Source organism: Leptidea sinapis, chromosome 27 (genome assembly GCF_905404315.1).
Source record: "Leptidea sinapis chromosome 27, ilLepSina1.1, whole genome shotgun sequence".
In the NCBI taxonomy this organism is placed as follows: domain Eukaryota; kingdom Metazoa; phylum Arthropoda; class Insecta; order Lepidoptera; family Pieridae; genus Leptidea; species Leptidea sinapis.
The window spans coordinates 10,729,172-10,748,108 of record NC_066291.1 but is presented as its reverse complement, the minus strand read 5'-3'; the positions used below and the strand labels follow the sequence as shown (position 1 = coordinate 10,748,108).

The following is an 18,937-nucleotide window of genomic DNA, read 5'->3' as shown; positions in this document are numbered from 1 at the left end:
ATACGTAGCCTATATATTGTCCCGACCCCTTGTTAGTGTTCATGCAAACTTATATTTAAATCTATTCAGTAGTTTTGCGTTTTACAATTATTGTACCGGGATTCGAACCCGGAACCGCTCAGTGGGCAGTGTCACTATCCACTGGGCTATATGGGTTAATATTACGTCATTGTGCCCTATAACATAGTTGGTTACTTTATAAGAAAAACAATTAGTAAAAAATTACCCAATTACCTCTTTGAAACAAATTTGTAATGGTTTACTTAATGTGCATAATAACACAAGCTGTACTTGAAACATACTTACATGTAAAAAATTCTAACTAACATTGTTGTAATCTATTAAGTTATTAATTCTTATAAAGGTTAATCATAAGTCTGATGTGATTTTAAACACGCACTTTGTTCAAACGCGAGGTAAAGATTTAAATATTCAAACACAATTACTTCTAATATAAACATTTGCACCTTACGGGATTCGAACCCATAAAAACCGTACCCAACGTAAAGTTTACATACACTGCCAATAGCTTACTAACGTGAATGTATATATATATCATGTTGTATATTTATGATATTTTTTCTATTTGTGATTGAATACATTTTTTATTAATAAAAATAAGGGACGAAACGAGCAGGACGTTCAGCTGATGGTAATTGATACGACCTGTCCATTACAATGCAGTGCCGCTCCGGATTCTTGAAAAACCCATTACCAGTGGGAGGCTCCTTTGCACAGGAAGCCGGCTAGATTATGGGTACCACAACGGCACCTATTTCTACCGTGAAGCAGTAATGTGTAAGCATTACTGTGTTTCGGTCTGAAGGGCGCCGTAGCTAGTGAAATTACTGGGCAAATGAGGCTTTACATCTTATGTCTCTTCTTACTCTGTCTTCTTCTATTGACCTAAGTCAGAATGAGAAATAACAGACTTTAGCAGCTGTTTTAAGTTAGCGGACCATTATGAATAAGGGGGTTAAAATTTAAATCCGCCAGACATAGTGGAACATCCCCAATACAGGCGGACTCATCGAATTATTCGAGGGATATTTATAATTCGTTCTATTACAAAAAGCAAGATTATCTTATCTAAAACGTTTTTGGTTACATTATAATAGATAAAATTTATTTTTTTTTACTTACAGTATAATATTAATAACATTTATTTTACAATTTAAAGCATTTCTTAATATTATGTTGCAGTTTGTGTTACAAGATTATTATTTATGGAAGATTATAAACAATTAATTATTAATTAATTTAAATTAGCTGGGCTAATAAAAATATACTTAGTAAAAGTTTATTTGTATGAGACTAGACCCTTTCTAAATAATTTTGTAGTTAAGACAATTTTCGAATTTAATTTTTAGTAAAACAAAACTTAGAATTATATTTACAATACTATGACTACATTAAATTAAAACTATCATTACGTGGCAGTGTACCAAGGATACTGGCAGCGTTCCACGTTCGATAGCTTGGCTGATCCGTTGACCTAAATAGCTGCAAGCACTTGGGTTTCCAGTAGCCTTATTGAGGCGAGAAGATAGTAGGTACCTACTTCGTATATTCGCCGCGCCTCTGTTTTCTTTTTCCTCTTTTTTCCTCTCATTCTCTTCTCCTCTTTCATTCTCCTATTTTAGTATTTATTGAGTTAAAAGTATAACTAAAAGCAAAACCACGAATAAGAACGAAAACAGAAAGTAGTAAATGAATAATAATAAATAAAAAAAAACACAAAAAAATTGGAAATCCGTATCTCCCCTTAACAAAATTTTTAATCTCTCCCCGAAAATACGATTTACAATACGGTCTGATATTTTCGATGCATGTTATCGCTATTCGAATCTAGGTGGCGCTGTTAACGCTTCGGATCAGAATGATTGTATGAAAATAATCAAAGACCACTGTATTTGCTTAAATCTCTTTGGTGACATCATAATATGCCGGCTTTCATTATACAAGTCGCAAAATCTATCTTATGAAATAAAAATATTGTACGCGAAACCGAGTCTCTTGCAGTTAGTTTAACATATTAAAGTGCTTATCTAATAAATTATTGTACATAAGCTAAGTGATGAGATGAAAATCTATCACGTGTTCATACACATATATTATCTTATTTCGACTGCAGCAATTTTTCAAATAAGTCTTTACGAGGAATGTCTAACCAAGATCAACTAAAAAGTCCTATTATCGAAATGAAACACCAAATCAGCTTTCGTCAGGACTTTGGGACGCAAGAGAAGAGAAAATAATTTTGATTTTGATGCATGTGGTTGTGCATGCTCGGATAGAAGAAAAAAGAATATAATCTATACAAATAGTAAGCATGACTAGTCTATAAAATTAAGAAAATTTATAGGTTGTGCTTATGTGACCGAGGCTAAAAAATAAGTCTTAGAATTTTTGTCTGTTTAGCGGTTTGTAAAAAACATAAATGCCGCTAATCTCATAAACTGGCAAACCGATTCGAAAGATTAAGTGTGGCAAGAGTCCCGTAAAATACATTTCAACTGGTTCCCATATAAAAAAGTTATGGAAAGGCTCGGGATCAAGCCCATGGCCTTCTGGCGGAGCTAGGTGACCTCTGTCCGCACATTATCGTCGTGTCGCGTCGAATCGCCCGGCCTCGTTGACCGCGTCTCAGTCACATAGTACATACCTATTTCACAGACCTGCAAATATGTTGAGTACAACAGCTTGGTAGTCATTGAATAAAAATCTATACTCACAATCACGCTACCGCGCTTTGAATACAACGCCACGCAATCACAACGTGTGATAATAATATCTTGTGTGTCTTAATAATATCCAAACTTAAAATGGAGTGTTGTATTTTAGGTAAGTGCCCTTGATAAATTAAGAAAAGTATGTAACTAACTTGACGTTTTTAATAATATTGCTAAATATATTGCCGTAACATAATCGGCGACCTTCTTATGAGCGTATACTATGAATGTTATATTATATGAATGTTTTAATGTTATCTGTATAAGTTAATGCACTTATACGTTTAAACAACGCCATGCGGACATTTTTGACTAGCTTTTAATAGGTGATTGCGAGTCTAGTGGTTTATTGTACGTCAATGTATGTAATAAATAAAGCATCTAAGATAATACGTCGAAATCTAACGATAAAAGTACTGAGCGCCCACACGTAATTTATATAAATAAAACATACACACCTACATTACATTGATGTATTAATTTAATAGAGCCTAAAGTTTGAAACAGAACAGATTTGATATCGATTGATGATATACAAATTCATCAGCTGCTTTATGATAATACATTTGTGTTGATATAAAAGTAATTTATTTTGATAATCCAATGTACAATATTATACATCTCCCACGGGGCTGTAGGTAACGGTTAGTCACTGATTTATTATGTTTTATGTATTTATAAGCTTCAAGTTCAGATACCTGAGTATTGTTCATTCGGATTGCGTATATTTGCGGTTTTATGTGCTATTGACAAAGATGTCTTTGTGTCAGGAGAAATGATTCCCAGCGCGTATTATAATTATATGATTACCTTAGTAGCGGGAATGCTTATATATTTTTCATTAATTATTATTCAGTTTATTTGTAATGGTTTGGCCATGTACAGAGGACGGATAGAAGTAGATTTAATTTTACTTTCCTAAATATGATCTAGAGAAGCGATGGCTCGTCGCCGGCATTACTTGTGGCGGCTGGATAGAACCTTGATTTTCTAGCTACATTTTCTTTTATACTTACTTCAAATGTTTCAAATTTTTCACGTAATAAATTTATTTATATACAGTGTGTGTGAAATGATGAATGAATCCATTGTTCTCAATTAATAAGATAAAAATCGTACTATCGTATTTATGTACTTTTTTTTTAATGTTTTTCACTTAAGAATTTTGACGTTTGACTTAAGCCGTTTGAGTATTTTATTGCGTAGCTTTGCATAGATTGTATTAAAAATGAATCCTTAAATCTTGATTTAACAGAGTGGCAATGAGTTACATGCTACTTCTTCGTTAAAGCACCAACATTCTCATTACAATCCAGTCTGTCTGCAAACAATACTTCAATTCAGGCCACCGCCTGCAACTATAATATATAAGGCCCAATTTCGACCTCACGAATCCTTTTCTAGCTAAGTGGTCAAAGCGCTGGCCGGATGTATCCCGAAAGGCGCTGGAATACCGCGTCGTCCATAAATTTAGTATATTTAATCCCAGAAGTGAGAGGAATCACTTTAAAATAACAAATTTAATGACTGTTATTAAATTCGTGAAGAATTCTTTGTATCAGTATATTGTGTAACTGTATTGTATAATTAATAAAAAGTTCAATAATGTAAGGCTCGCATGCTGACTTGACACTTAGAAATAAGTATACTTAGTTTTAATAAACAAAGTGAGCTTATCATTATAAATAACAACTTACAATCTCCACACTGCGATGTAGTCATTAGTTAATACTAAAAACTTTCACTCGCCGGCAAGTACTTTCTCTTCCTTTTGAAAATCTGCAATCTTTAGAATTTATGGACTGACAATGACGCGACATAATCACAATATTGGTATCGCTAGCGTGAATGCAAATTAACTATATACTGGACCCTCCTGCGAGTCCGTCCACGTAAATTATTTTATGGGAACCCTTATTTATTTTATAAATTTATAGTATTCAAAGACAATCCTTATAACATTTGCCATTGCCCTTGAAAATCTTGTCAAAATTGGTCCTAATTTTTTTTAAAGTAAGTATATATAAACTGGTATTATACGCACGGCACGCTATGATGGCCGTTTTCACGTTTGTCCTCTCATGAAGTTTCGTATTAATTAATAATTACATTGAAGGAGCAAATTACAGTTCTTTATTGTCAATAGTGATGTGCAGTTAGTCATAAAAATTTATCGAATGTATAATATTATTCCAATATTCAGTTCGTTCAAATATATTAAGTAAACATTTATATTTTTGTATTATTTAACCTTTTTAATCAGGTACTACTTGCAACAAAAACTAATAGATTTGATTAGATTCACATCACTATTATAATAAGTATGTCAAAACAGCCAACATAGCGTGCCGCTAGTTTAGTCACGTGTAAACTTTTGCATATTGTATTTAGTTAAAAGCTGTTACTTAAACATACAAAGAGATACTTCAAATATATAGATTTTTTTTATGACAATAAGGGACTGCAAGAGCAACTAACGTGGAATCAAACAATGCTATTTTTTTTAAATAGATTTTAAAATCCTTCTAAACAGCTGTTTAACATGCTCCCTGTAGCTATTGAATTCCACCGTTGCACCACACGCCACGTACTAAAATGTCATTCTCACCATCGTACATTCACAGTGCGGTTTTGAGGAAATTTTTTCTACGTGAAACGATTAGTATTATATAGATATATATATATATATATTTTTAATGAGAATAAGGGACGAGATGGGCAAGACGTTCAGTCCAGGTAAATGATACGCACTGCCCATTATAATGCAGTGCCGCTCAGGATTATTGAAAAACCGAAAAAATCTGAGTGGCACTACAATTGCACTCGTCAAGATCTCCATGATCTAGCCGGCATCCCGTGCAAAAAAGCCTCCCACTGGTAATATGGTAAAGGTAGATAGCAACTTGCAAGGTCTATAATATATTATATAAAATATATATTTGTATGTATATTGTTGTTTCAGTCCAATACTATCAAAGTTGGCTTGTGCTTAAATTAATTCTTTTTCTTGTCCACTCTGTTGCTTTTCCCACCTTTTGTGTCGGTTAACCGGTCAGCTATATTTGAACACAGAGAACGAATTTCTTGTACATATTTATAGATTTCATACAAATCTTAAAAGTGATGCTATTACCGGAATTTGATAAGGTTTTATATATTTTATAGATTTATATAATTTTACGAGGACGAAGTAATGAGCAAAATCTAGTGAATAAAACTGTTGTTTCGAGTTTCGGGTGAAGGCAACTTTGGCAATGACTTAATTTAGCAATATCCGCACCCGAAGGGTAAATAAACAACAACAACGGTGTGTTCCGCTCAGCACACTGGCATGGCACGTTGAAATAATCTAAAAAGAATGATGTGATTAAACACTAGTAGAAAAAATAGGAAAACCGTTGACCTAAAGGCCATCCGTGCAACATAAGCCGTAAGCGCTTAAATTGAAAGTTTGATAAAATACTATTTATTGAAATTTCAAACTGCAGTAACTTTTGAATGTATAAAACGTGGATGTTTTTTAAGTCTCATATAGGATCCTTAAGTTTGAGTAGATCGAACTAGGAATTTTAGAATAATTCCGAAAAACACTTATTTCGTACACGATATCTCTCGAACGAATTAACCGTTTTTGACCCGATTAGCCGCGATGAACGTGGTTTTTCAGGGTTGAAGAGCCGATTAGTTTGCGGAATTGATCGGTAAAACCGTTTCAAAGGTCTTCCAAAAAAACTATTAAAAAAAGTCGTAGTTGTTTTGAAATTTCTCAATATCTACCGGTACGAATCCAAATTATATTTAAAATCCTTTAAGCCCTTTAAATGGCGTCAATGAATTCGGTTACACTGTTCAAAAGTTATAGAAGGTTTAACATACACACACACAGATAGATAGTGACACCCTCGCGAGAGTAGTCAGGGAAGTTTCGTAAGGACCTCAGAACGTCGAGATCTGATTAGAATTCGATTTTTGCAAGACCAATAACTAGCCGATTTTAGAATATTTTCAATTTTCTTAGCGGGAAGTTAACAACACCTACTCTTTCTGAATATATAACAACATTGGTTTCATGAATATTATATTCTTCAACAAGTAATAATATTATAACACTGTTGTCAAAATATTTCATACATACGTTTATGGTTTGACGTCTTCTATATAATTACGTCCTCGAGTAATGATAATTATTATTCAAGAATTTTAGATGTTAAGCCAACATACTTAGGCTAATGAATGTTTGCTGAGACTAAACAATTGAATGTCGGAGATAAACTTAAGTTTCCGCAAGGTCAGGGCTCAATGGGCTGTAGTTACAATAGAAGACTGTACTTAGAATCTCTAGTCTCCAGTGAAAAATGAATTAGCACGCTTCGTTCAACGATTCGCATTCAAGTACAAATTGAAAAAACAAACGAATTCTTCAAATAATATTATCGTTATAAATTTATATAGGTCAGGTATATAAAACAATTTGTTACGTTTTTAAAGTGATAACCCTCACTTCTAGGATTAATACACAAATAACACCACCTGAGAGTTGAACAAAGCATACAAGATTTTGTAACGATACGTCACTCGAACGGTTAGCTCAGGTGGTTAGAGCACCGGCACGGAACGCCGGAGGTCGTGGGTTCGAGTCCCGCATCATTTATAAAATTTAGTTTTTAAACTTTTATCAGGTATATAAAAGTTTATAAGTTATTTAACGAGTTCCTGGTGCTGTCGGTTGCTATACTTCAACAAAATGATGCTAAAATGTAATTTATATTAATGGTTGACAATTATACGGCGTGTTTTTTGTATAGCGCTATTGTGTTCAAATTCCAATTGTCATTAGATTTAACATTATAGCATTTAATGTTTATTTTTATTTCGTCGGTGTACACCGCCATATCAACTCCATTTTTTCTAGATACGAAGACAAAATAGCTAACTAAATGGTAAGTGATACCCGTGTCCCATGTTCTCTTGCAAGAGCAACACAAGAGGAATTAAAACATAGCTATTTTTAAATCCTTCCGAACAGCTGTTTAACATGCTCCCTGCAGCTAATAACTCCACCATGGCACCACACACCACGTACTAAGATGTCATTCTCACCATCTAGATAGAACGCCACGTGCGTTCATTCACAGTACGGTTTTAAGGAACTTTTTTCTATGTGCAACGATACTGTAAAATGAGGTAACTTGTGCGGTATTTCAAAAAATGCATGTGATTCCTCTATTGTTGTAGAGTTTGGGTGGTCGTGTTCACTTTCAATTAGGTGACCAGTATGTTTGCTTATTCTCAATATAGCCCCATATCCAGTTGATACTGGTTTAGGAAAAAGATGGTATTTAAGTTTAATGTCTTATCGTGGTACGATACTTCTTATGATTTAGTGATTTCTAAAATATGCTTGCCGCTGTACATCTGAGTACCTACATGTTAAACCAACGTCATAAAATATTTAAAATAATTGGCACTGCCGATTGAAGTGAAAACCTGGAACTTTTAATATAAATTTTCGAAATTTCATGATGTGTAAAAACAATTGCATTATTAATAAAATTTATTGAATAAGGCGTTACTTTGCGGAAATCCATAATTATACAAATTATTTAAGTTTTCTTTAGTGTTAATTCCGCCAATATCTGTCTCTAAAACAATTCGACACGTGTTTCGCCTCTACACGAGGCATCCTCAGGACGTGTTGTCTCGCCAAAATCTGGCACGAGACAATGTCTCGAAAGAAAGAAAACTTAAATAATTTGTGCATTATTAATTTCAATTTATTTTTAAAACTTATTTTTAATAATGTAGTAATCAAACAGAAACACTATTTCAACAATGCACATATATTTTATACATACGTACACATTGAACTTTTCACTAAATCCATTCAATTTCACTTTCATTCAGATGATGTTACTTACTAATGTTGCACAATGGGTACGTCAGCTGTATAGCTACAGATATACTGCATAAGTAGTTTTCGGTGACGCGAACTCACGAAATTTCACCCATTCAAAAGGTGTCTGAATAGATATATATTTTTTTAATTATTTATTCATAGCAAGCGCGAGTCATGAGCATGTCGGTGACATAGGTTTTCCCCTACCAAAAATAGCCCAAGGCGGCTAAAGAAGTTTTCATTTCAATTTCAAACAATTTGTGCTTAAGACCAGACGACAGTAATGAAAACTCCATTAAGAGTCTCGCTAAGTCGACTCAATTCCGCTCAACCATGAGGTTGATTATATGATAATAACCACAAAATAAAGTGTTCAACACAAATCATATAAAAGTTTTCTGGTACAAAAATATCTCGATAAACAATAAAATCTCTCTCTATATTGTGTTAGACTAATATTAAGTCAGATGAAATCATTTTAGTAACTCTATAAGCAAGCTTTGATTTCGAACGGTTTCGCTTTCAACCGCATGACGTGAAAGGTCAACGAATTCACTTTCTTTTTAGAAGCTTCGGCTTGATGGATAGCCGACTCCGTGTTCAGTTGAGGAAGGAGGCATATCGACCCCTCAGTTGTAAATATTATTGATTTACGTACTGCTAGCCGGATGCCTAAAAATAACCTAGAAAAGCATTTCGGCGCTCAACTATATGTGACTTTATATACATACGGTATTTTATGATTCAGGGTATGTTCCGATATGCACTGCGACCACTCTAGTGTGACGTCAATTTAGTATACTGTGAAGCCGTTCCTTTATTGCCAGTTATACTGGTTACTGTTTAAAACTATATACTGTCAGCCGCATTTCATGACGCAGCATTCAATTGAGTGTATTAAAGTTTTCTAGTTCATTAAAAAACTGTTGTTGGAGTACTGTCAAACTAAAAATATTAGGCGTAAAAGTTAGGTACTCGAGTGGTTTTGACTGATCACGTGATCAAAGTACTGCGAGTACCTTCCTTCGACGAATTTTCCATTTATGACGTCATATATTTCCCTAGGGTACTGCGGCAGTATACTGGCAGTCCATAATGGAACGAATTCTACAGTGATAGCAATGTGCAGTGGTCGCAGTGCATATCGGAACATACCCTCAGTAGGTTCACTGTTTAATAATGTAAATCATTTTTATAGACTTATTTTAAACGGATAGTGTAACGAAATTACCTTTTCAGGATTAGGTCATGGATTTCTTTAAAAAAAATTGTTTTTTTTTTATCATTTTATACAATTATTTTAGCCAATAACTTATTCTATTCAAGATTCTATAAATTTTTATCTCCTTACATAAATTATGGGTCTAGATAGACCCTAGTTGTTAGGCAACGCATGCCAACATTCCAGGTTTGTTGCTTAAGTGTGCCTGACAAGCTTCACCTTACACTCGTGATACGAATATCACTTTGTTTTAGTGTGCGTGAGTTGCAGAAAATAGAGGCTAACTGTCCGCCGATATTTTTTTCGACGTGTTCACAGCTGCCACAGATATATATATTACCTCGATTTATCTCCTTGTCTGTTTGTCTTTCTTTCAAGACTCTGTTGGTCTTGATCTTTATAACTAATATGGTCTCTGAGTTTTAATAAGAATACGTTATAAAACAAGTATATTATTGTAAACCCGAGCTCAGTTAAGTGGCATCTTGGATTTGTAAATTATCACCGACGCCAAAAAAATACAAGCACTTATTTATCATTCGTCATTGATACAACCTTTTTGGTTAACATTACAATGTTTTTGTTTTGAATCGAATTTACTCTTTTTGTTAATACTTAAACTAAACGTAAGAAATTTATTGTAATTTAAGTTTATTAGATGCTTTTTATATTTGTTTCGAAACATTTCTCTATTTATCTCCGGAATTGATACGGATTTTGAAAAAATTAGCATAGTATATGATAACAATATTTAATCTATATACATTTGTTACAGATTAAGAATGAAATAAGAGGTCCAAATGAAGAATTAGAAAGAATAATAGTAAATTCACTTTGGAGTCGTCATTAAAACTACTACCACAATGTCAGAAGGAGAGGGAAATCTGGATAGAAACATGAACATGACAGAAGTTAAGAACGGAAAATTAGAGGTGAGAAAGATAATTTGTTAAGAATCTTCATTGCTTCTTTAATCCGCTCTGGCACTATTATATTCTTTGGCTCTGAGTATAAGTGGTTATAAGGCATAAAAGGCATTTATTTTCTCAAAATTAATACCTTTAGAATGCTTTTTGATGTCATTTCTAATATACTAGACACTACTAGGTACCGCTTCGGAAAGAAATGGCGCTCAGAGAGAGAAGAATCGGCGCAAGAAACTCTCCTAGCATTTTTAAGAAGCAACTAACCTTATTTTCAAGAAGTAACTAACTAAGTGTGAGTAAAGGAACAATAAGGAACAAATCCTTCAGACCATCTAGTTTCATGAAGCTAAAAATAGTCTTGCCTTGGGAATTCATGCCCCCCTGATATCTTTTAGCGTAGTACGCACTGCATTCGCAGAGAATATGATAAGGTGTTTCATCTCTCTTTACCTAATCAAGATGGGTACGGTTGCCAATTTCTTCTGGTAGAAACAGAATTGGTAGTGTGCAGTGTCTAATATAAGTGTATCTACAATGATTTGTAGTTCGTAACTTTTTCAAATGTGTCTGACCTCATCATGAATATTATGGCTCATACATCGTCACACTTAGTTACGTTTACAGCAACCTCATTTCCTGTTCGAAGTATCTTTAAATACTGTTGCTCGAATGATCGTAAAAATGAATTTTGTTAAATTAATATGTCGGCGTCTATTATCACTTCAAGCCGCTATTATCTTATTTAATACTAGCTGATCGTTGTATTGCCATATACAGTTTCAAAATTCAATAATTAAAATTTTTGGGGTATAAAAAAATACATAAAATTTATCATACTACAATAATTATTAAATTCGATTGCCATTGCGGACCCTATTGCGGATCTGTGGATGGAACAGAATAAGATAAATATCGCGATACAAAAATAGTTGTTGATCATAGACGGGTGAAAATTTGAAGTTGTATATATTTTCAATGCTGAATAAAATAAAAATAAAAAATTGGCAAAGAATAAAAAATAAATATTTAGAAGTGCGTCTACCCTTATCATTTAGGGGTATGAAAAATAGATGTTGGCTGATTCTCAGACCTATCCGAAATGCACACAAAATTTCCTACAAATCGATTAAGCCGTTTTGGAGGAGTTTGGTAGCAAATACCACGACCCGAGAATTTTATATATAAGACTAGCTGATCCAGCAAACGTTGAATTGCCAAACAAATAAATAAAAAAAAATTGAGCTATAAAAAATAGATGTTGGCCGATTCTCAGACCCACCCGATATTCACAAAAAAATTCATACAAATCGGTTCAGCCGATATGTATATATAATAATAATTGTATATATAAGATTAACAAAAAGTATAAATTTCTATAAAGTTTTTACTATTGACTTATACCAATATGTTCAAATAGATGATTGGCTAGTCTTATTGGTTATTTAATTATTGTACACTAACTGACCCGGCAAACGTTGTATCGCCATTTAAATTAATAAAAAACTTGCAACAAAATAAATTTCGTAAAACCCGTTCTTCGCTGACCTCTACATGGCGAAACGAATATTCCAATTTTTGACAAAAAACTAATACACATCTTTCTTGATGAGTAGGTAACAATAACTCCTTGTTCACAAACCAATTAACTGTTTGCCATAACAAAAATATGGAGCTATGTGTGGGGTTTTCGATCAATGACATCTGGATGTTCATTCTTTTTTTTTGGAGAGGAGGAGTATACATTTACGTATTTAGACCCCGAAACTGTGTCTGACACCCCCTGTGTTGACACGTCATTTTTATGGTGATTATTAATTCATAATTTGTGTAAAAAGTGCGTCAATATTATTATTATTATTATTATATTATCATAGAATACGCGTCAATATACAGGATGTCCCAAAGTTATGGGACATGAAGGGAAAGTACCTTAAATACCGAAGATAGGCTATTTTACTGAAAGAAGACTTTGTGTTATTTTTAAAAGTTAGTACTTCTGCATTCAAAGTTCAGTCGGTTCGATTCCTAGACGAGGCAAGTAATTTTTAGAAAATCTTTGAATGCAGAATTACTAACTTTTAAAAATAACATAAAGTCTTCTTTCAGTAAAATAGCCTATCTTCGATATTTAAGGTACTTTCCCTTCATGTCCCATAATTTTGAGACACCTGTATAGTTTCATAATTCCTCTTCTTCGCCTATGTACGCCTGGTTTCAAGGATAATGGTCGAGCGTGACGATACCCCCAAAACAAAGTGCTCAGCGAGCCATTAGAAGTTTGTTTCAATTCAAAAGTGCTTAGAACAGTTGTTAATTTTTCATATGTAGAAATGATAATAAGCTGCTTATATTAATTACCATTTCAGATTTCTACTTATCAAAAAATTATGTATAAGATTACACTTATTAGCTTAATAAGAGTGAGTGTACGTACGCTATGGATGGTAGAGATTAAAAATTATGTAACCATACATAATGACAGTCCACTGTGTGGCTAAACAGGCAATCACGATTACAAACAGTCATTGTTGTGGATTGTGCAACCGATTCTATCGCGGAACACGGAACCTTGTTTCAACACTCTTCTATACACATAGATATAATAATATGACTTCTGTTTTATTGTAAAACAATAATTCTGTTGTAATATATACATACATATGATTACAAAATATGTAGGTAGAGTCCACTCGGGTTCCGTCCGAGCGCTCTTCGAACTGAGTCAACTGATATTCGAGTCTCGCATCGTTCATAAATTATGATTACAAATTTAATTTAATTAATCCCAGAACTGAGGGATATCACTTTAAATCTTACAAATTGTTTTACATTAGTAATATTTAGTTATAAAGAGAATTTTACAGTACAAGAATAATATAAAAATATTTTGACGGTGTATACTCGCCAGTAGAGAAATCAAAATATAAAGATCTTATTTAGAAAAGGCCCCTCAAAAGAATTCCAATCATTACGTCACACACATATATAATACAAACAACATTTCAAAATATAAACAAGTACCTACAGCACGTATTTACACAACTGTCATTCTCTTGTAACACCAGAGGAATAACAGGAACGTTACCGTCGTTTTAGGTAGGTGGTGTTTATTTAAAGACTGTAGTGATAAATTAACAGTAACTCTTACACTAGTTTCTCCTCTTATTCCATAAAAAAAATCAAAGGCTCTTCAAAATTGATGGCTAGAATCTTCTGATCTGCTATCCATAGATATATACATATTATGAGCAAAACGATATCATACTTATCTAATCAATGACTGATAAACCACACGTGTGAGTAAACAAAAAAAAACAGTTGGACATTATTAATTAAACCAAGCAATTATCATTCCAGATAGTTTACCCAAGTAAGGACGTGGAACAGGGGAAAAGGGCAAACGAGTCCTCGAATACACCCTGGGGAAGGATTATAGCCATGGTGATAGCAATAGCAGTGCTAGTAGCTGCATGTGCCGTGACATGGGTACTTATAAGTTGGCAGATTGGCCTTATAGTTGCCGCAGCCCTTATTGTCCTCTACGTGATTGTATTTTGCTGGAAGAGAATCTGTATCATCATAAAAACGGTTCCAAGAGACTTGTCGTAAGTATTCTTTATTTCCTAATTTGATTTATATCACTCGTATCACGTTGCTAACAGTGACATTGTTATCAGTTTTGAAATGCTTTGATTTCTGATAAGTTTACATTTATTGATGAAGTAATGAGAAAGTTTATTAGAATTGTGATAACTGTTATCATCTTAACTATTACCAATACTGTGGTAATTTTTTTGTAGGCACATTCTATGTTAGATTTCAGAATACACAGAATGTGATAATAAATGGTATCTTTCTAGAAAGCGGAAAATTAAATATATAAATAAAATTGTAAGTTGTAGAGACTGCCGATAGAAGTGAAAAATTAGGACTTTTAGTAGGTTTTAAAATTTCATAATGTTTAAGAAGAATTAAATTTTTATTTCAATTTATTTTTAAAAATTATTTTCAATGGTATTTTTATCAAACAGAAACACTATTTCACCAATGCACATTATATATACGGGTATGCATTAGAAATTCGCATCAAGAATTTGGGGTTGGTAAATGGTAAAGGTTTTATTTTTTAGAGTTTTTCCCTCTTTCAATTGACACCCCCCTCACCCCGCGGAGTTCGAGTTTTTTTATTTGCGTTTGAAGTTACGTTAAACGGAATAATTTTTCAAATTTGTCGAAGAAAAATACATTGTGTGACGGTGAAACGTAAAATTTTTCAACATTTTGTAATGACTGCCTTTCTTGGAACTAATGAAAGTTCTCTCTTCACAGTCGTTCCCTCATTGCTGAAGATCGTGACTCCGCTTAAGTTCGTCTACAGCTTTCCTCCATCTGTTTCGGTCTGTCGCATGGTGGAGTGCGATGCTGATGGGTTGGTTAGTGCTCGGATATTTGTTCAGACCAGCGTCGTGGGCTCCGGCCTCTTGGTCTCTTCCCCTCAATTTTCCCGGTGACCATCAAACGTTCTAGGTTATCAGCACCGCGTCGTGCAATGTGGCCAATGTATCTCATGATCCGCTGCAGACATGTAGTAGATAGACGTGGACTGCTCCCTATTTTTAGCTGTTTAAGGATTGAGGCGTTAGTGCGGTAAGCCGTCCATGGCATCCTTAGCATGCGGCGTCAGCACCACATCTCAAATGAAAGTTATAGAAATATTTATAAAATATAATAAATTAACTATTTGAAGTTAATACAATGAATATTTTTTATCACTACACTGTGATAGAAGATAATCACTGGACCACGACTTCTACCTGGTACTAGTCTGTCCTACTCCTAGAGTGTTTTAAGCCGGAGCCGCGGAGTCCGTGCCTAGTTAGTTACTCAAGAGCTGACATAACCGCAGCACGCGCATACCCGAATTAGTCACAAAATCTTGTTCAAAGGCAATTCGCAAATAGCTCGCACACCCTTTACAAAAGTAACATAACATAACCTCAAATTAAAGAAAAAAACATTAAAATTAAACTGCTCTTTTCCACGGTTTGGCGTTTGAAGGGGGGGCTATATATCACTCTCCCTTCCCCCTTATCCACCGCCCAACCCTTAATTAAGGACGCGAATTTCTAATGCAGACTCTACGTCAGCTGCACCTATAGCTATATACCTTCACATATACTTAAGTATAAGCATTTCGGTGACGCGAACTCAAAATTTTACCAATCCAAAAAGTTCTAACTATATATTTTTATTAATATTATTATATTAATATTAATTTATTTATAGCGTGCGCCAGTCATGAGCATGTCGGTGACGCGAGTCCATAAGATTTTTCCATACCAAAAATGCCCAACGCGGCTTAAGAAGATTTCACATCAAAAACAATTAGAAATGGCTTTTGATAAAACTTTTGACATATTCAGCGTATTTTGTAAAAAATAGAAAATAATTGGCCTAATATAATAATTTAACGATTGTGACGTTTTAATTTTACAAAATTTAATGACACCTTAACTTGAGTACTATCCACATATAAAACAACTAAATATATTTCCTTGGTTATATTTACTTTTTTAAATGCAGAAAATTAAAGAACAATATATTATGTCTGTTCCATCTTCACCTATAATATTATTGTGTGGATATTACGCAATATAAATTTCATCGTAACGTAGAAGGTTTTTGAACGAATTAATTATCATATACGGTCTGATTAATTCCATCTTAATTTGTTTGGTTTTCAGAGCAGTGTATTGTTATATAAAAATATTATTACTCGCCCGTAAGTACACGAAGCTTGACTATATGATACCGGATATATTGCATGATGTTGTCAAAAGGCATCCCAACAAGGCCTGTTTCCTTTTTGAAGATGAGGTCTGGACTTTCCAACAGGTGAGATAAACATCAAATAATTTACTTACACGAAGTCACTATTATATCTTCTTTGACTTACTGTCTTATTCATAACGACTTAGCGGAGATTTAAAACATCGCTAATATTCGCTTGTTAAAAAATGGTATTCATAATCGCATATTAGAGCTCAAACGCTCATTATCTCTTCGATAAAGCTGACGTGACTTAAAGTAGCTAGGACCCTTCTATAAACCTATTTTAAGCACTCGAACGCAAAAAATCAGTGTTAGGAAAATACGCCCTAACGTTTGCTGAGAACTTTCCTTTTTGCGAATCGCGCTGCTGCCTGGTTTGTTATCATTCTACATAGTTAGTTTTAAAGCATTAATATCTCTTTCTTTATTGTTTTTTAAACATTTGTATTGTTATTTTTCTTTTCTTTATACAATGTTAATTGTCATATCTATTGTACTTGTAAAAAATTTGGTGGCAGTTTTTCGCAAATAAAAAATTTATTATTATTATTATTATAAAAAGCATGGCCGACATCGATCAGCTGTTCGTTAAATAATGTGAGCTTCCCGCTCAAAGTTATTGGATATCCCTCATAGATTAACAACCGACAGACTTCAAAACATTGATTTTTGAAGTTTGAAATTATTTTGACATCGACTTTTGACAACTGGCAAACCATTGACATTGAAAAGATGTCTGTTTCCAATGACTGGTCGTCATTAAATTAGTTAAAATCATATTTTTCGTTATGAAATGGCAACATTACGTACTTTAGAGACGATTATGATTATGATTAGTATTATTAGTTATGGGAGATTTATCTAACGTATATGAATAAGGAATTTTATCGAACGTTCGATAGGCTTATACCTTTATATAGCTTTATACCTTCGAAAAGCGTTATATTATGAATAAGGCAGTAAGTATCCATCCCTACTCTGTGCTTACACTAAAGTAATGAAGAAAAAGGTTAGTTAGATTTAGAACTCTTGTGTGTGGTGGATTCAGGTCTATATAGATATATGATGACCCATATAACCTAGTGGTTAGTAGCTCTACCTACAGAGCTAGAGGTCCCGGGTGCGAATTCCGATAGCTACAATCATCTATATGAAGAATATGAATATTTGTTTCCGACTCGTGAATGTTTGTATTTATTTATGTATAAACTACTTGGTATTTTAAAATGATATCCCTCAATTCTGGGATTAATAATATATAAAATTTATGAATGATGCGGGACTCGAACCCGCACCTCTCGGGTTCCTAATAGAGAGAGGTCCCGGGTTCGAGGCCCGCATCATTCGTCAAATTTTGTTTTCGGTTTTATTTGTGTAATTAATCCCAGAACCGAGAGTTATCACTTTAAATTTAAAACATAACAAATTGTTTAGATTTGCAGGCGCGACATCTCATGTTAATTTCCTTATATGTAAATATTGGTGTTGATCAGGTTATCAACTATAAAGTAGATCCTGTAGATGAAGCCACAACCTGATAGTTGAACAAACCATACAAGATTTTATCAACGATACGTCATTCGAACGGTTGGCTTAGTTGGAAAGAGCTCTCGCATGGAACGCGAGAGGACGCGGGTTTCCCGCATCGTTTATAAAATTTTGTTTTCAGTTTTATTTGTGTAATTAATCACAGAAATGAGGGTTATCACTTTAAAACATAACAAATTGTCTAGTATAGTCTTTGTATAATAAACTCATAAATGGAGAGCCGTTTTTTTCCTTCAGTTATACCGCGAAAACTATTGAACAGACCGAAATAATACATATAGCATAAGATACAGCGTGTCTCGGAGGATTTAGTATATTATGTTGTTGATTACATATCCGGAACCTATATTTTTTGACATAGAAATACCTGTATATTCGAAATTCAATGTTTGCGGGGTCAGCTCTTGTTTGGATGGTATAGGAAGAAATCGAATAAACTTTCTTTTCAGGTAGAAGATTTCAGCCTCCGCGTCTCAGCTGTACTGAAAGCTCAGGGAGTGAAACGTGGTGACATAGTAGCAGTGATGGCCAGTAATTACCCAGAAATGCCCTCCATGTGGGCTGGCATCACCAGGCTGGGGGCGATTGCCCCACTGATTAACACAAACCAAACCGGAAACACATTATTACACTCTATCAACATTGCAAAGTGTGACTACTTCATTTATGGAAGTGAATTTGATGATGGTAAGAATCTTATCAGCTACTTTTGCCAACTTATTACTTGCACTTGCGGGAAGGTTACATGCATAGAAAAAGTTAAAACAAAGTTTCACTAAGA

General features: G+C 33.8%; 1 protein-coding gene across 1 annotated transcript in view; it reads left to right on the top strand.

Annotated features, from left to right (window-relative positions):
- Window positions 1–18,937, top strand: part of LOC126972923 (long-chain fatty acid transport protein 4-like) — a 49,400-nt gene that overhangs the window by 18,666 nt on the left and 11,797 nt on the right. Inside the window, exons 2-5 of the mRNA XM_050820038.1 lie at window positions 10,626–10,782; window positions 14,134–14,381; window positions 16,521–16,671; window positions 18,606–18,843. Of these exons, the coding sequence (XP_050675995.1) occupies window positions 10,714–10,782; window positions 14,134–14,381; window positions 16,521–16,671; window positions 18,606–18,843 (706 nt within the window). The 5' untranslated portion in view covers window positions 10,626–10,713. The remainder of the gene's footprint in view (window positions 1–10,625; window positions 10,783–14,133; window positions 14,382–16,520; window positions 16,672–18,605; window positions 18,844–18,937) is intronic.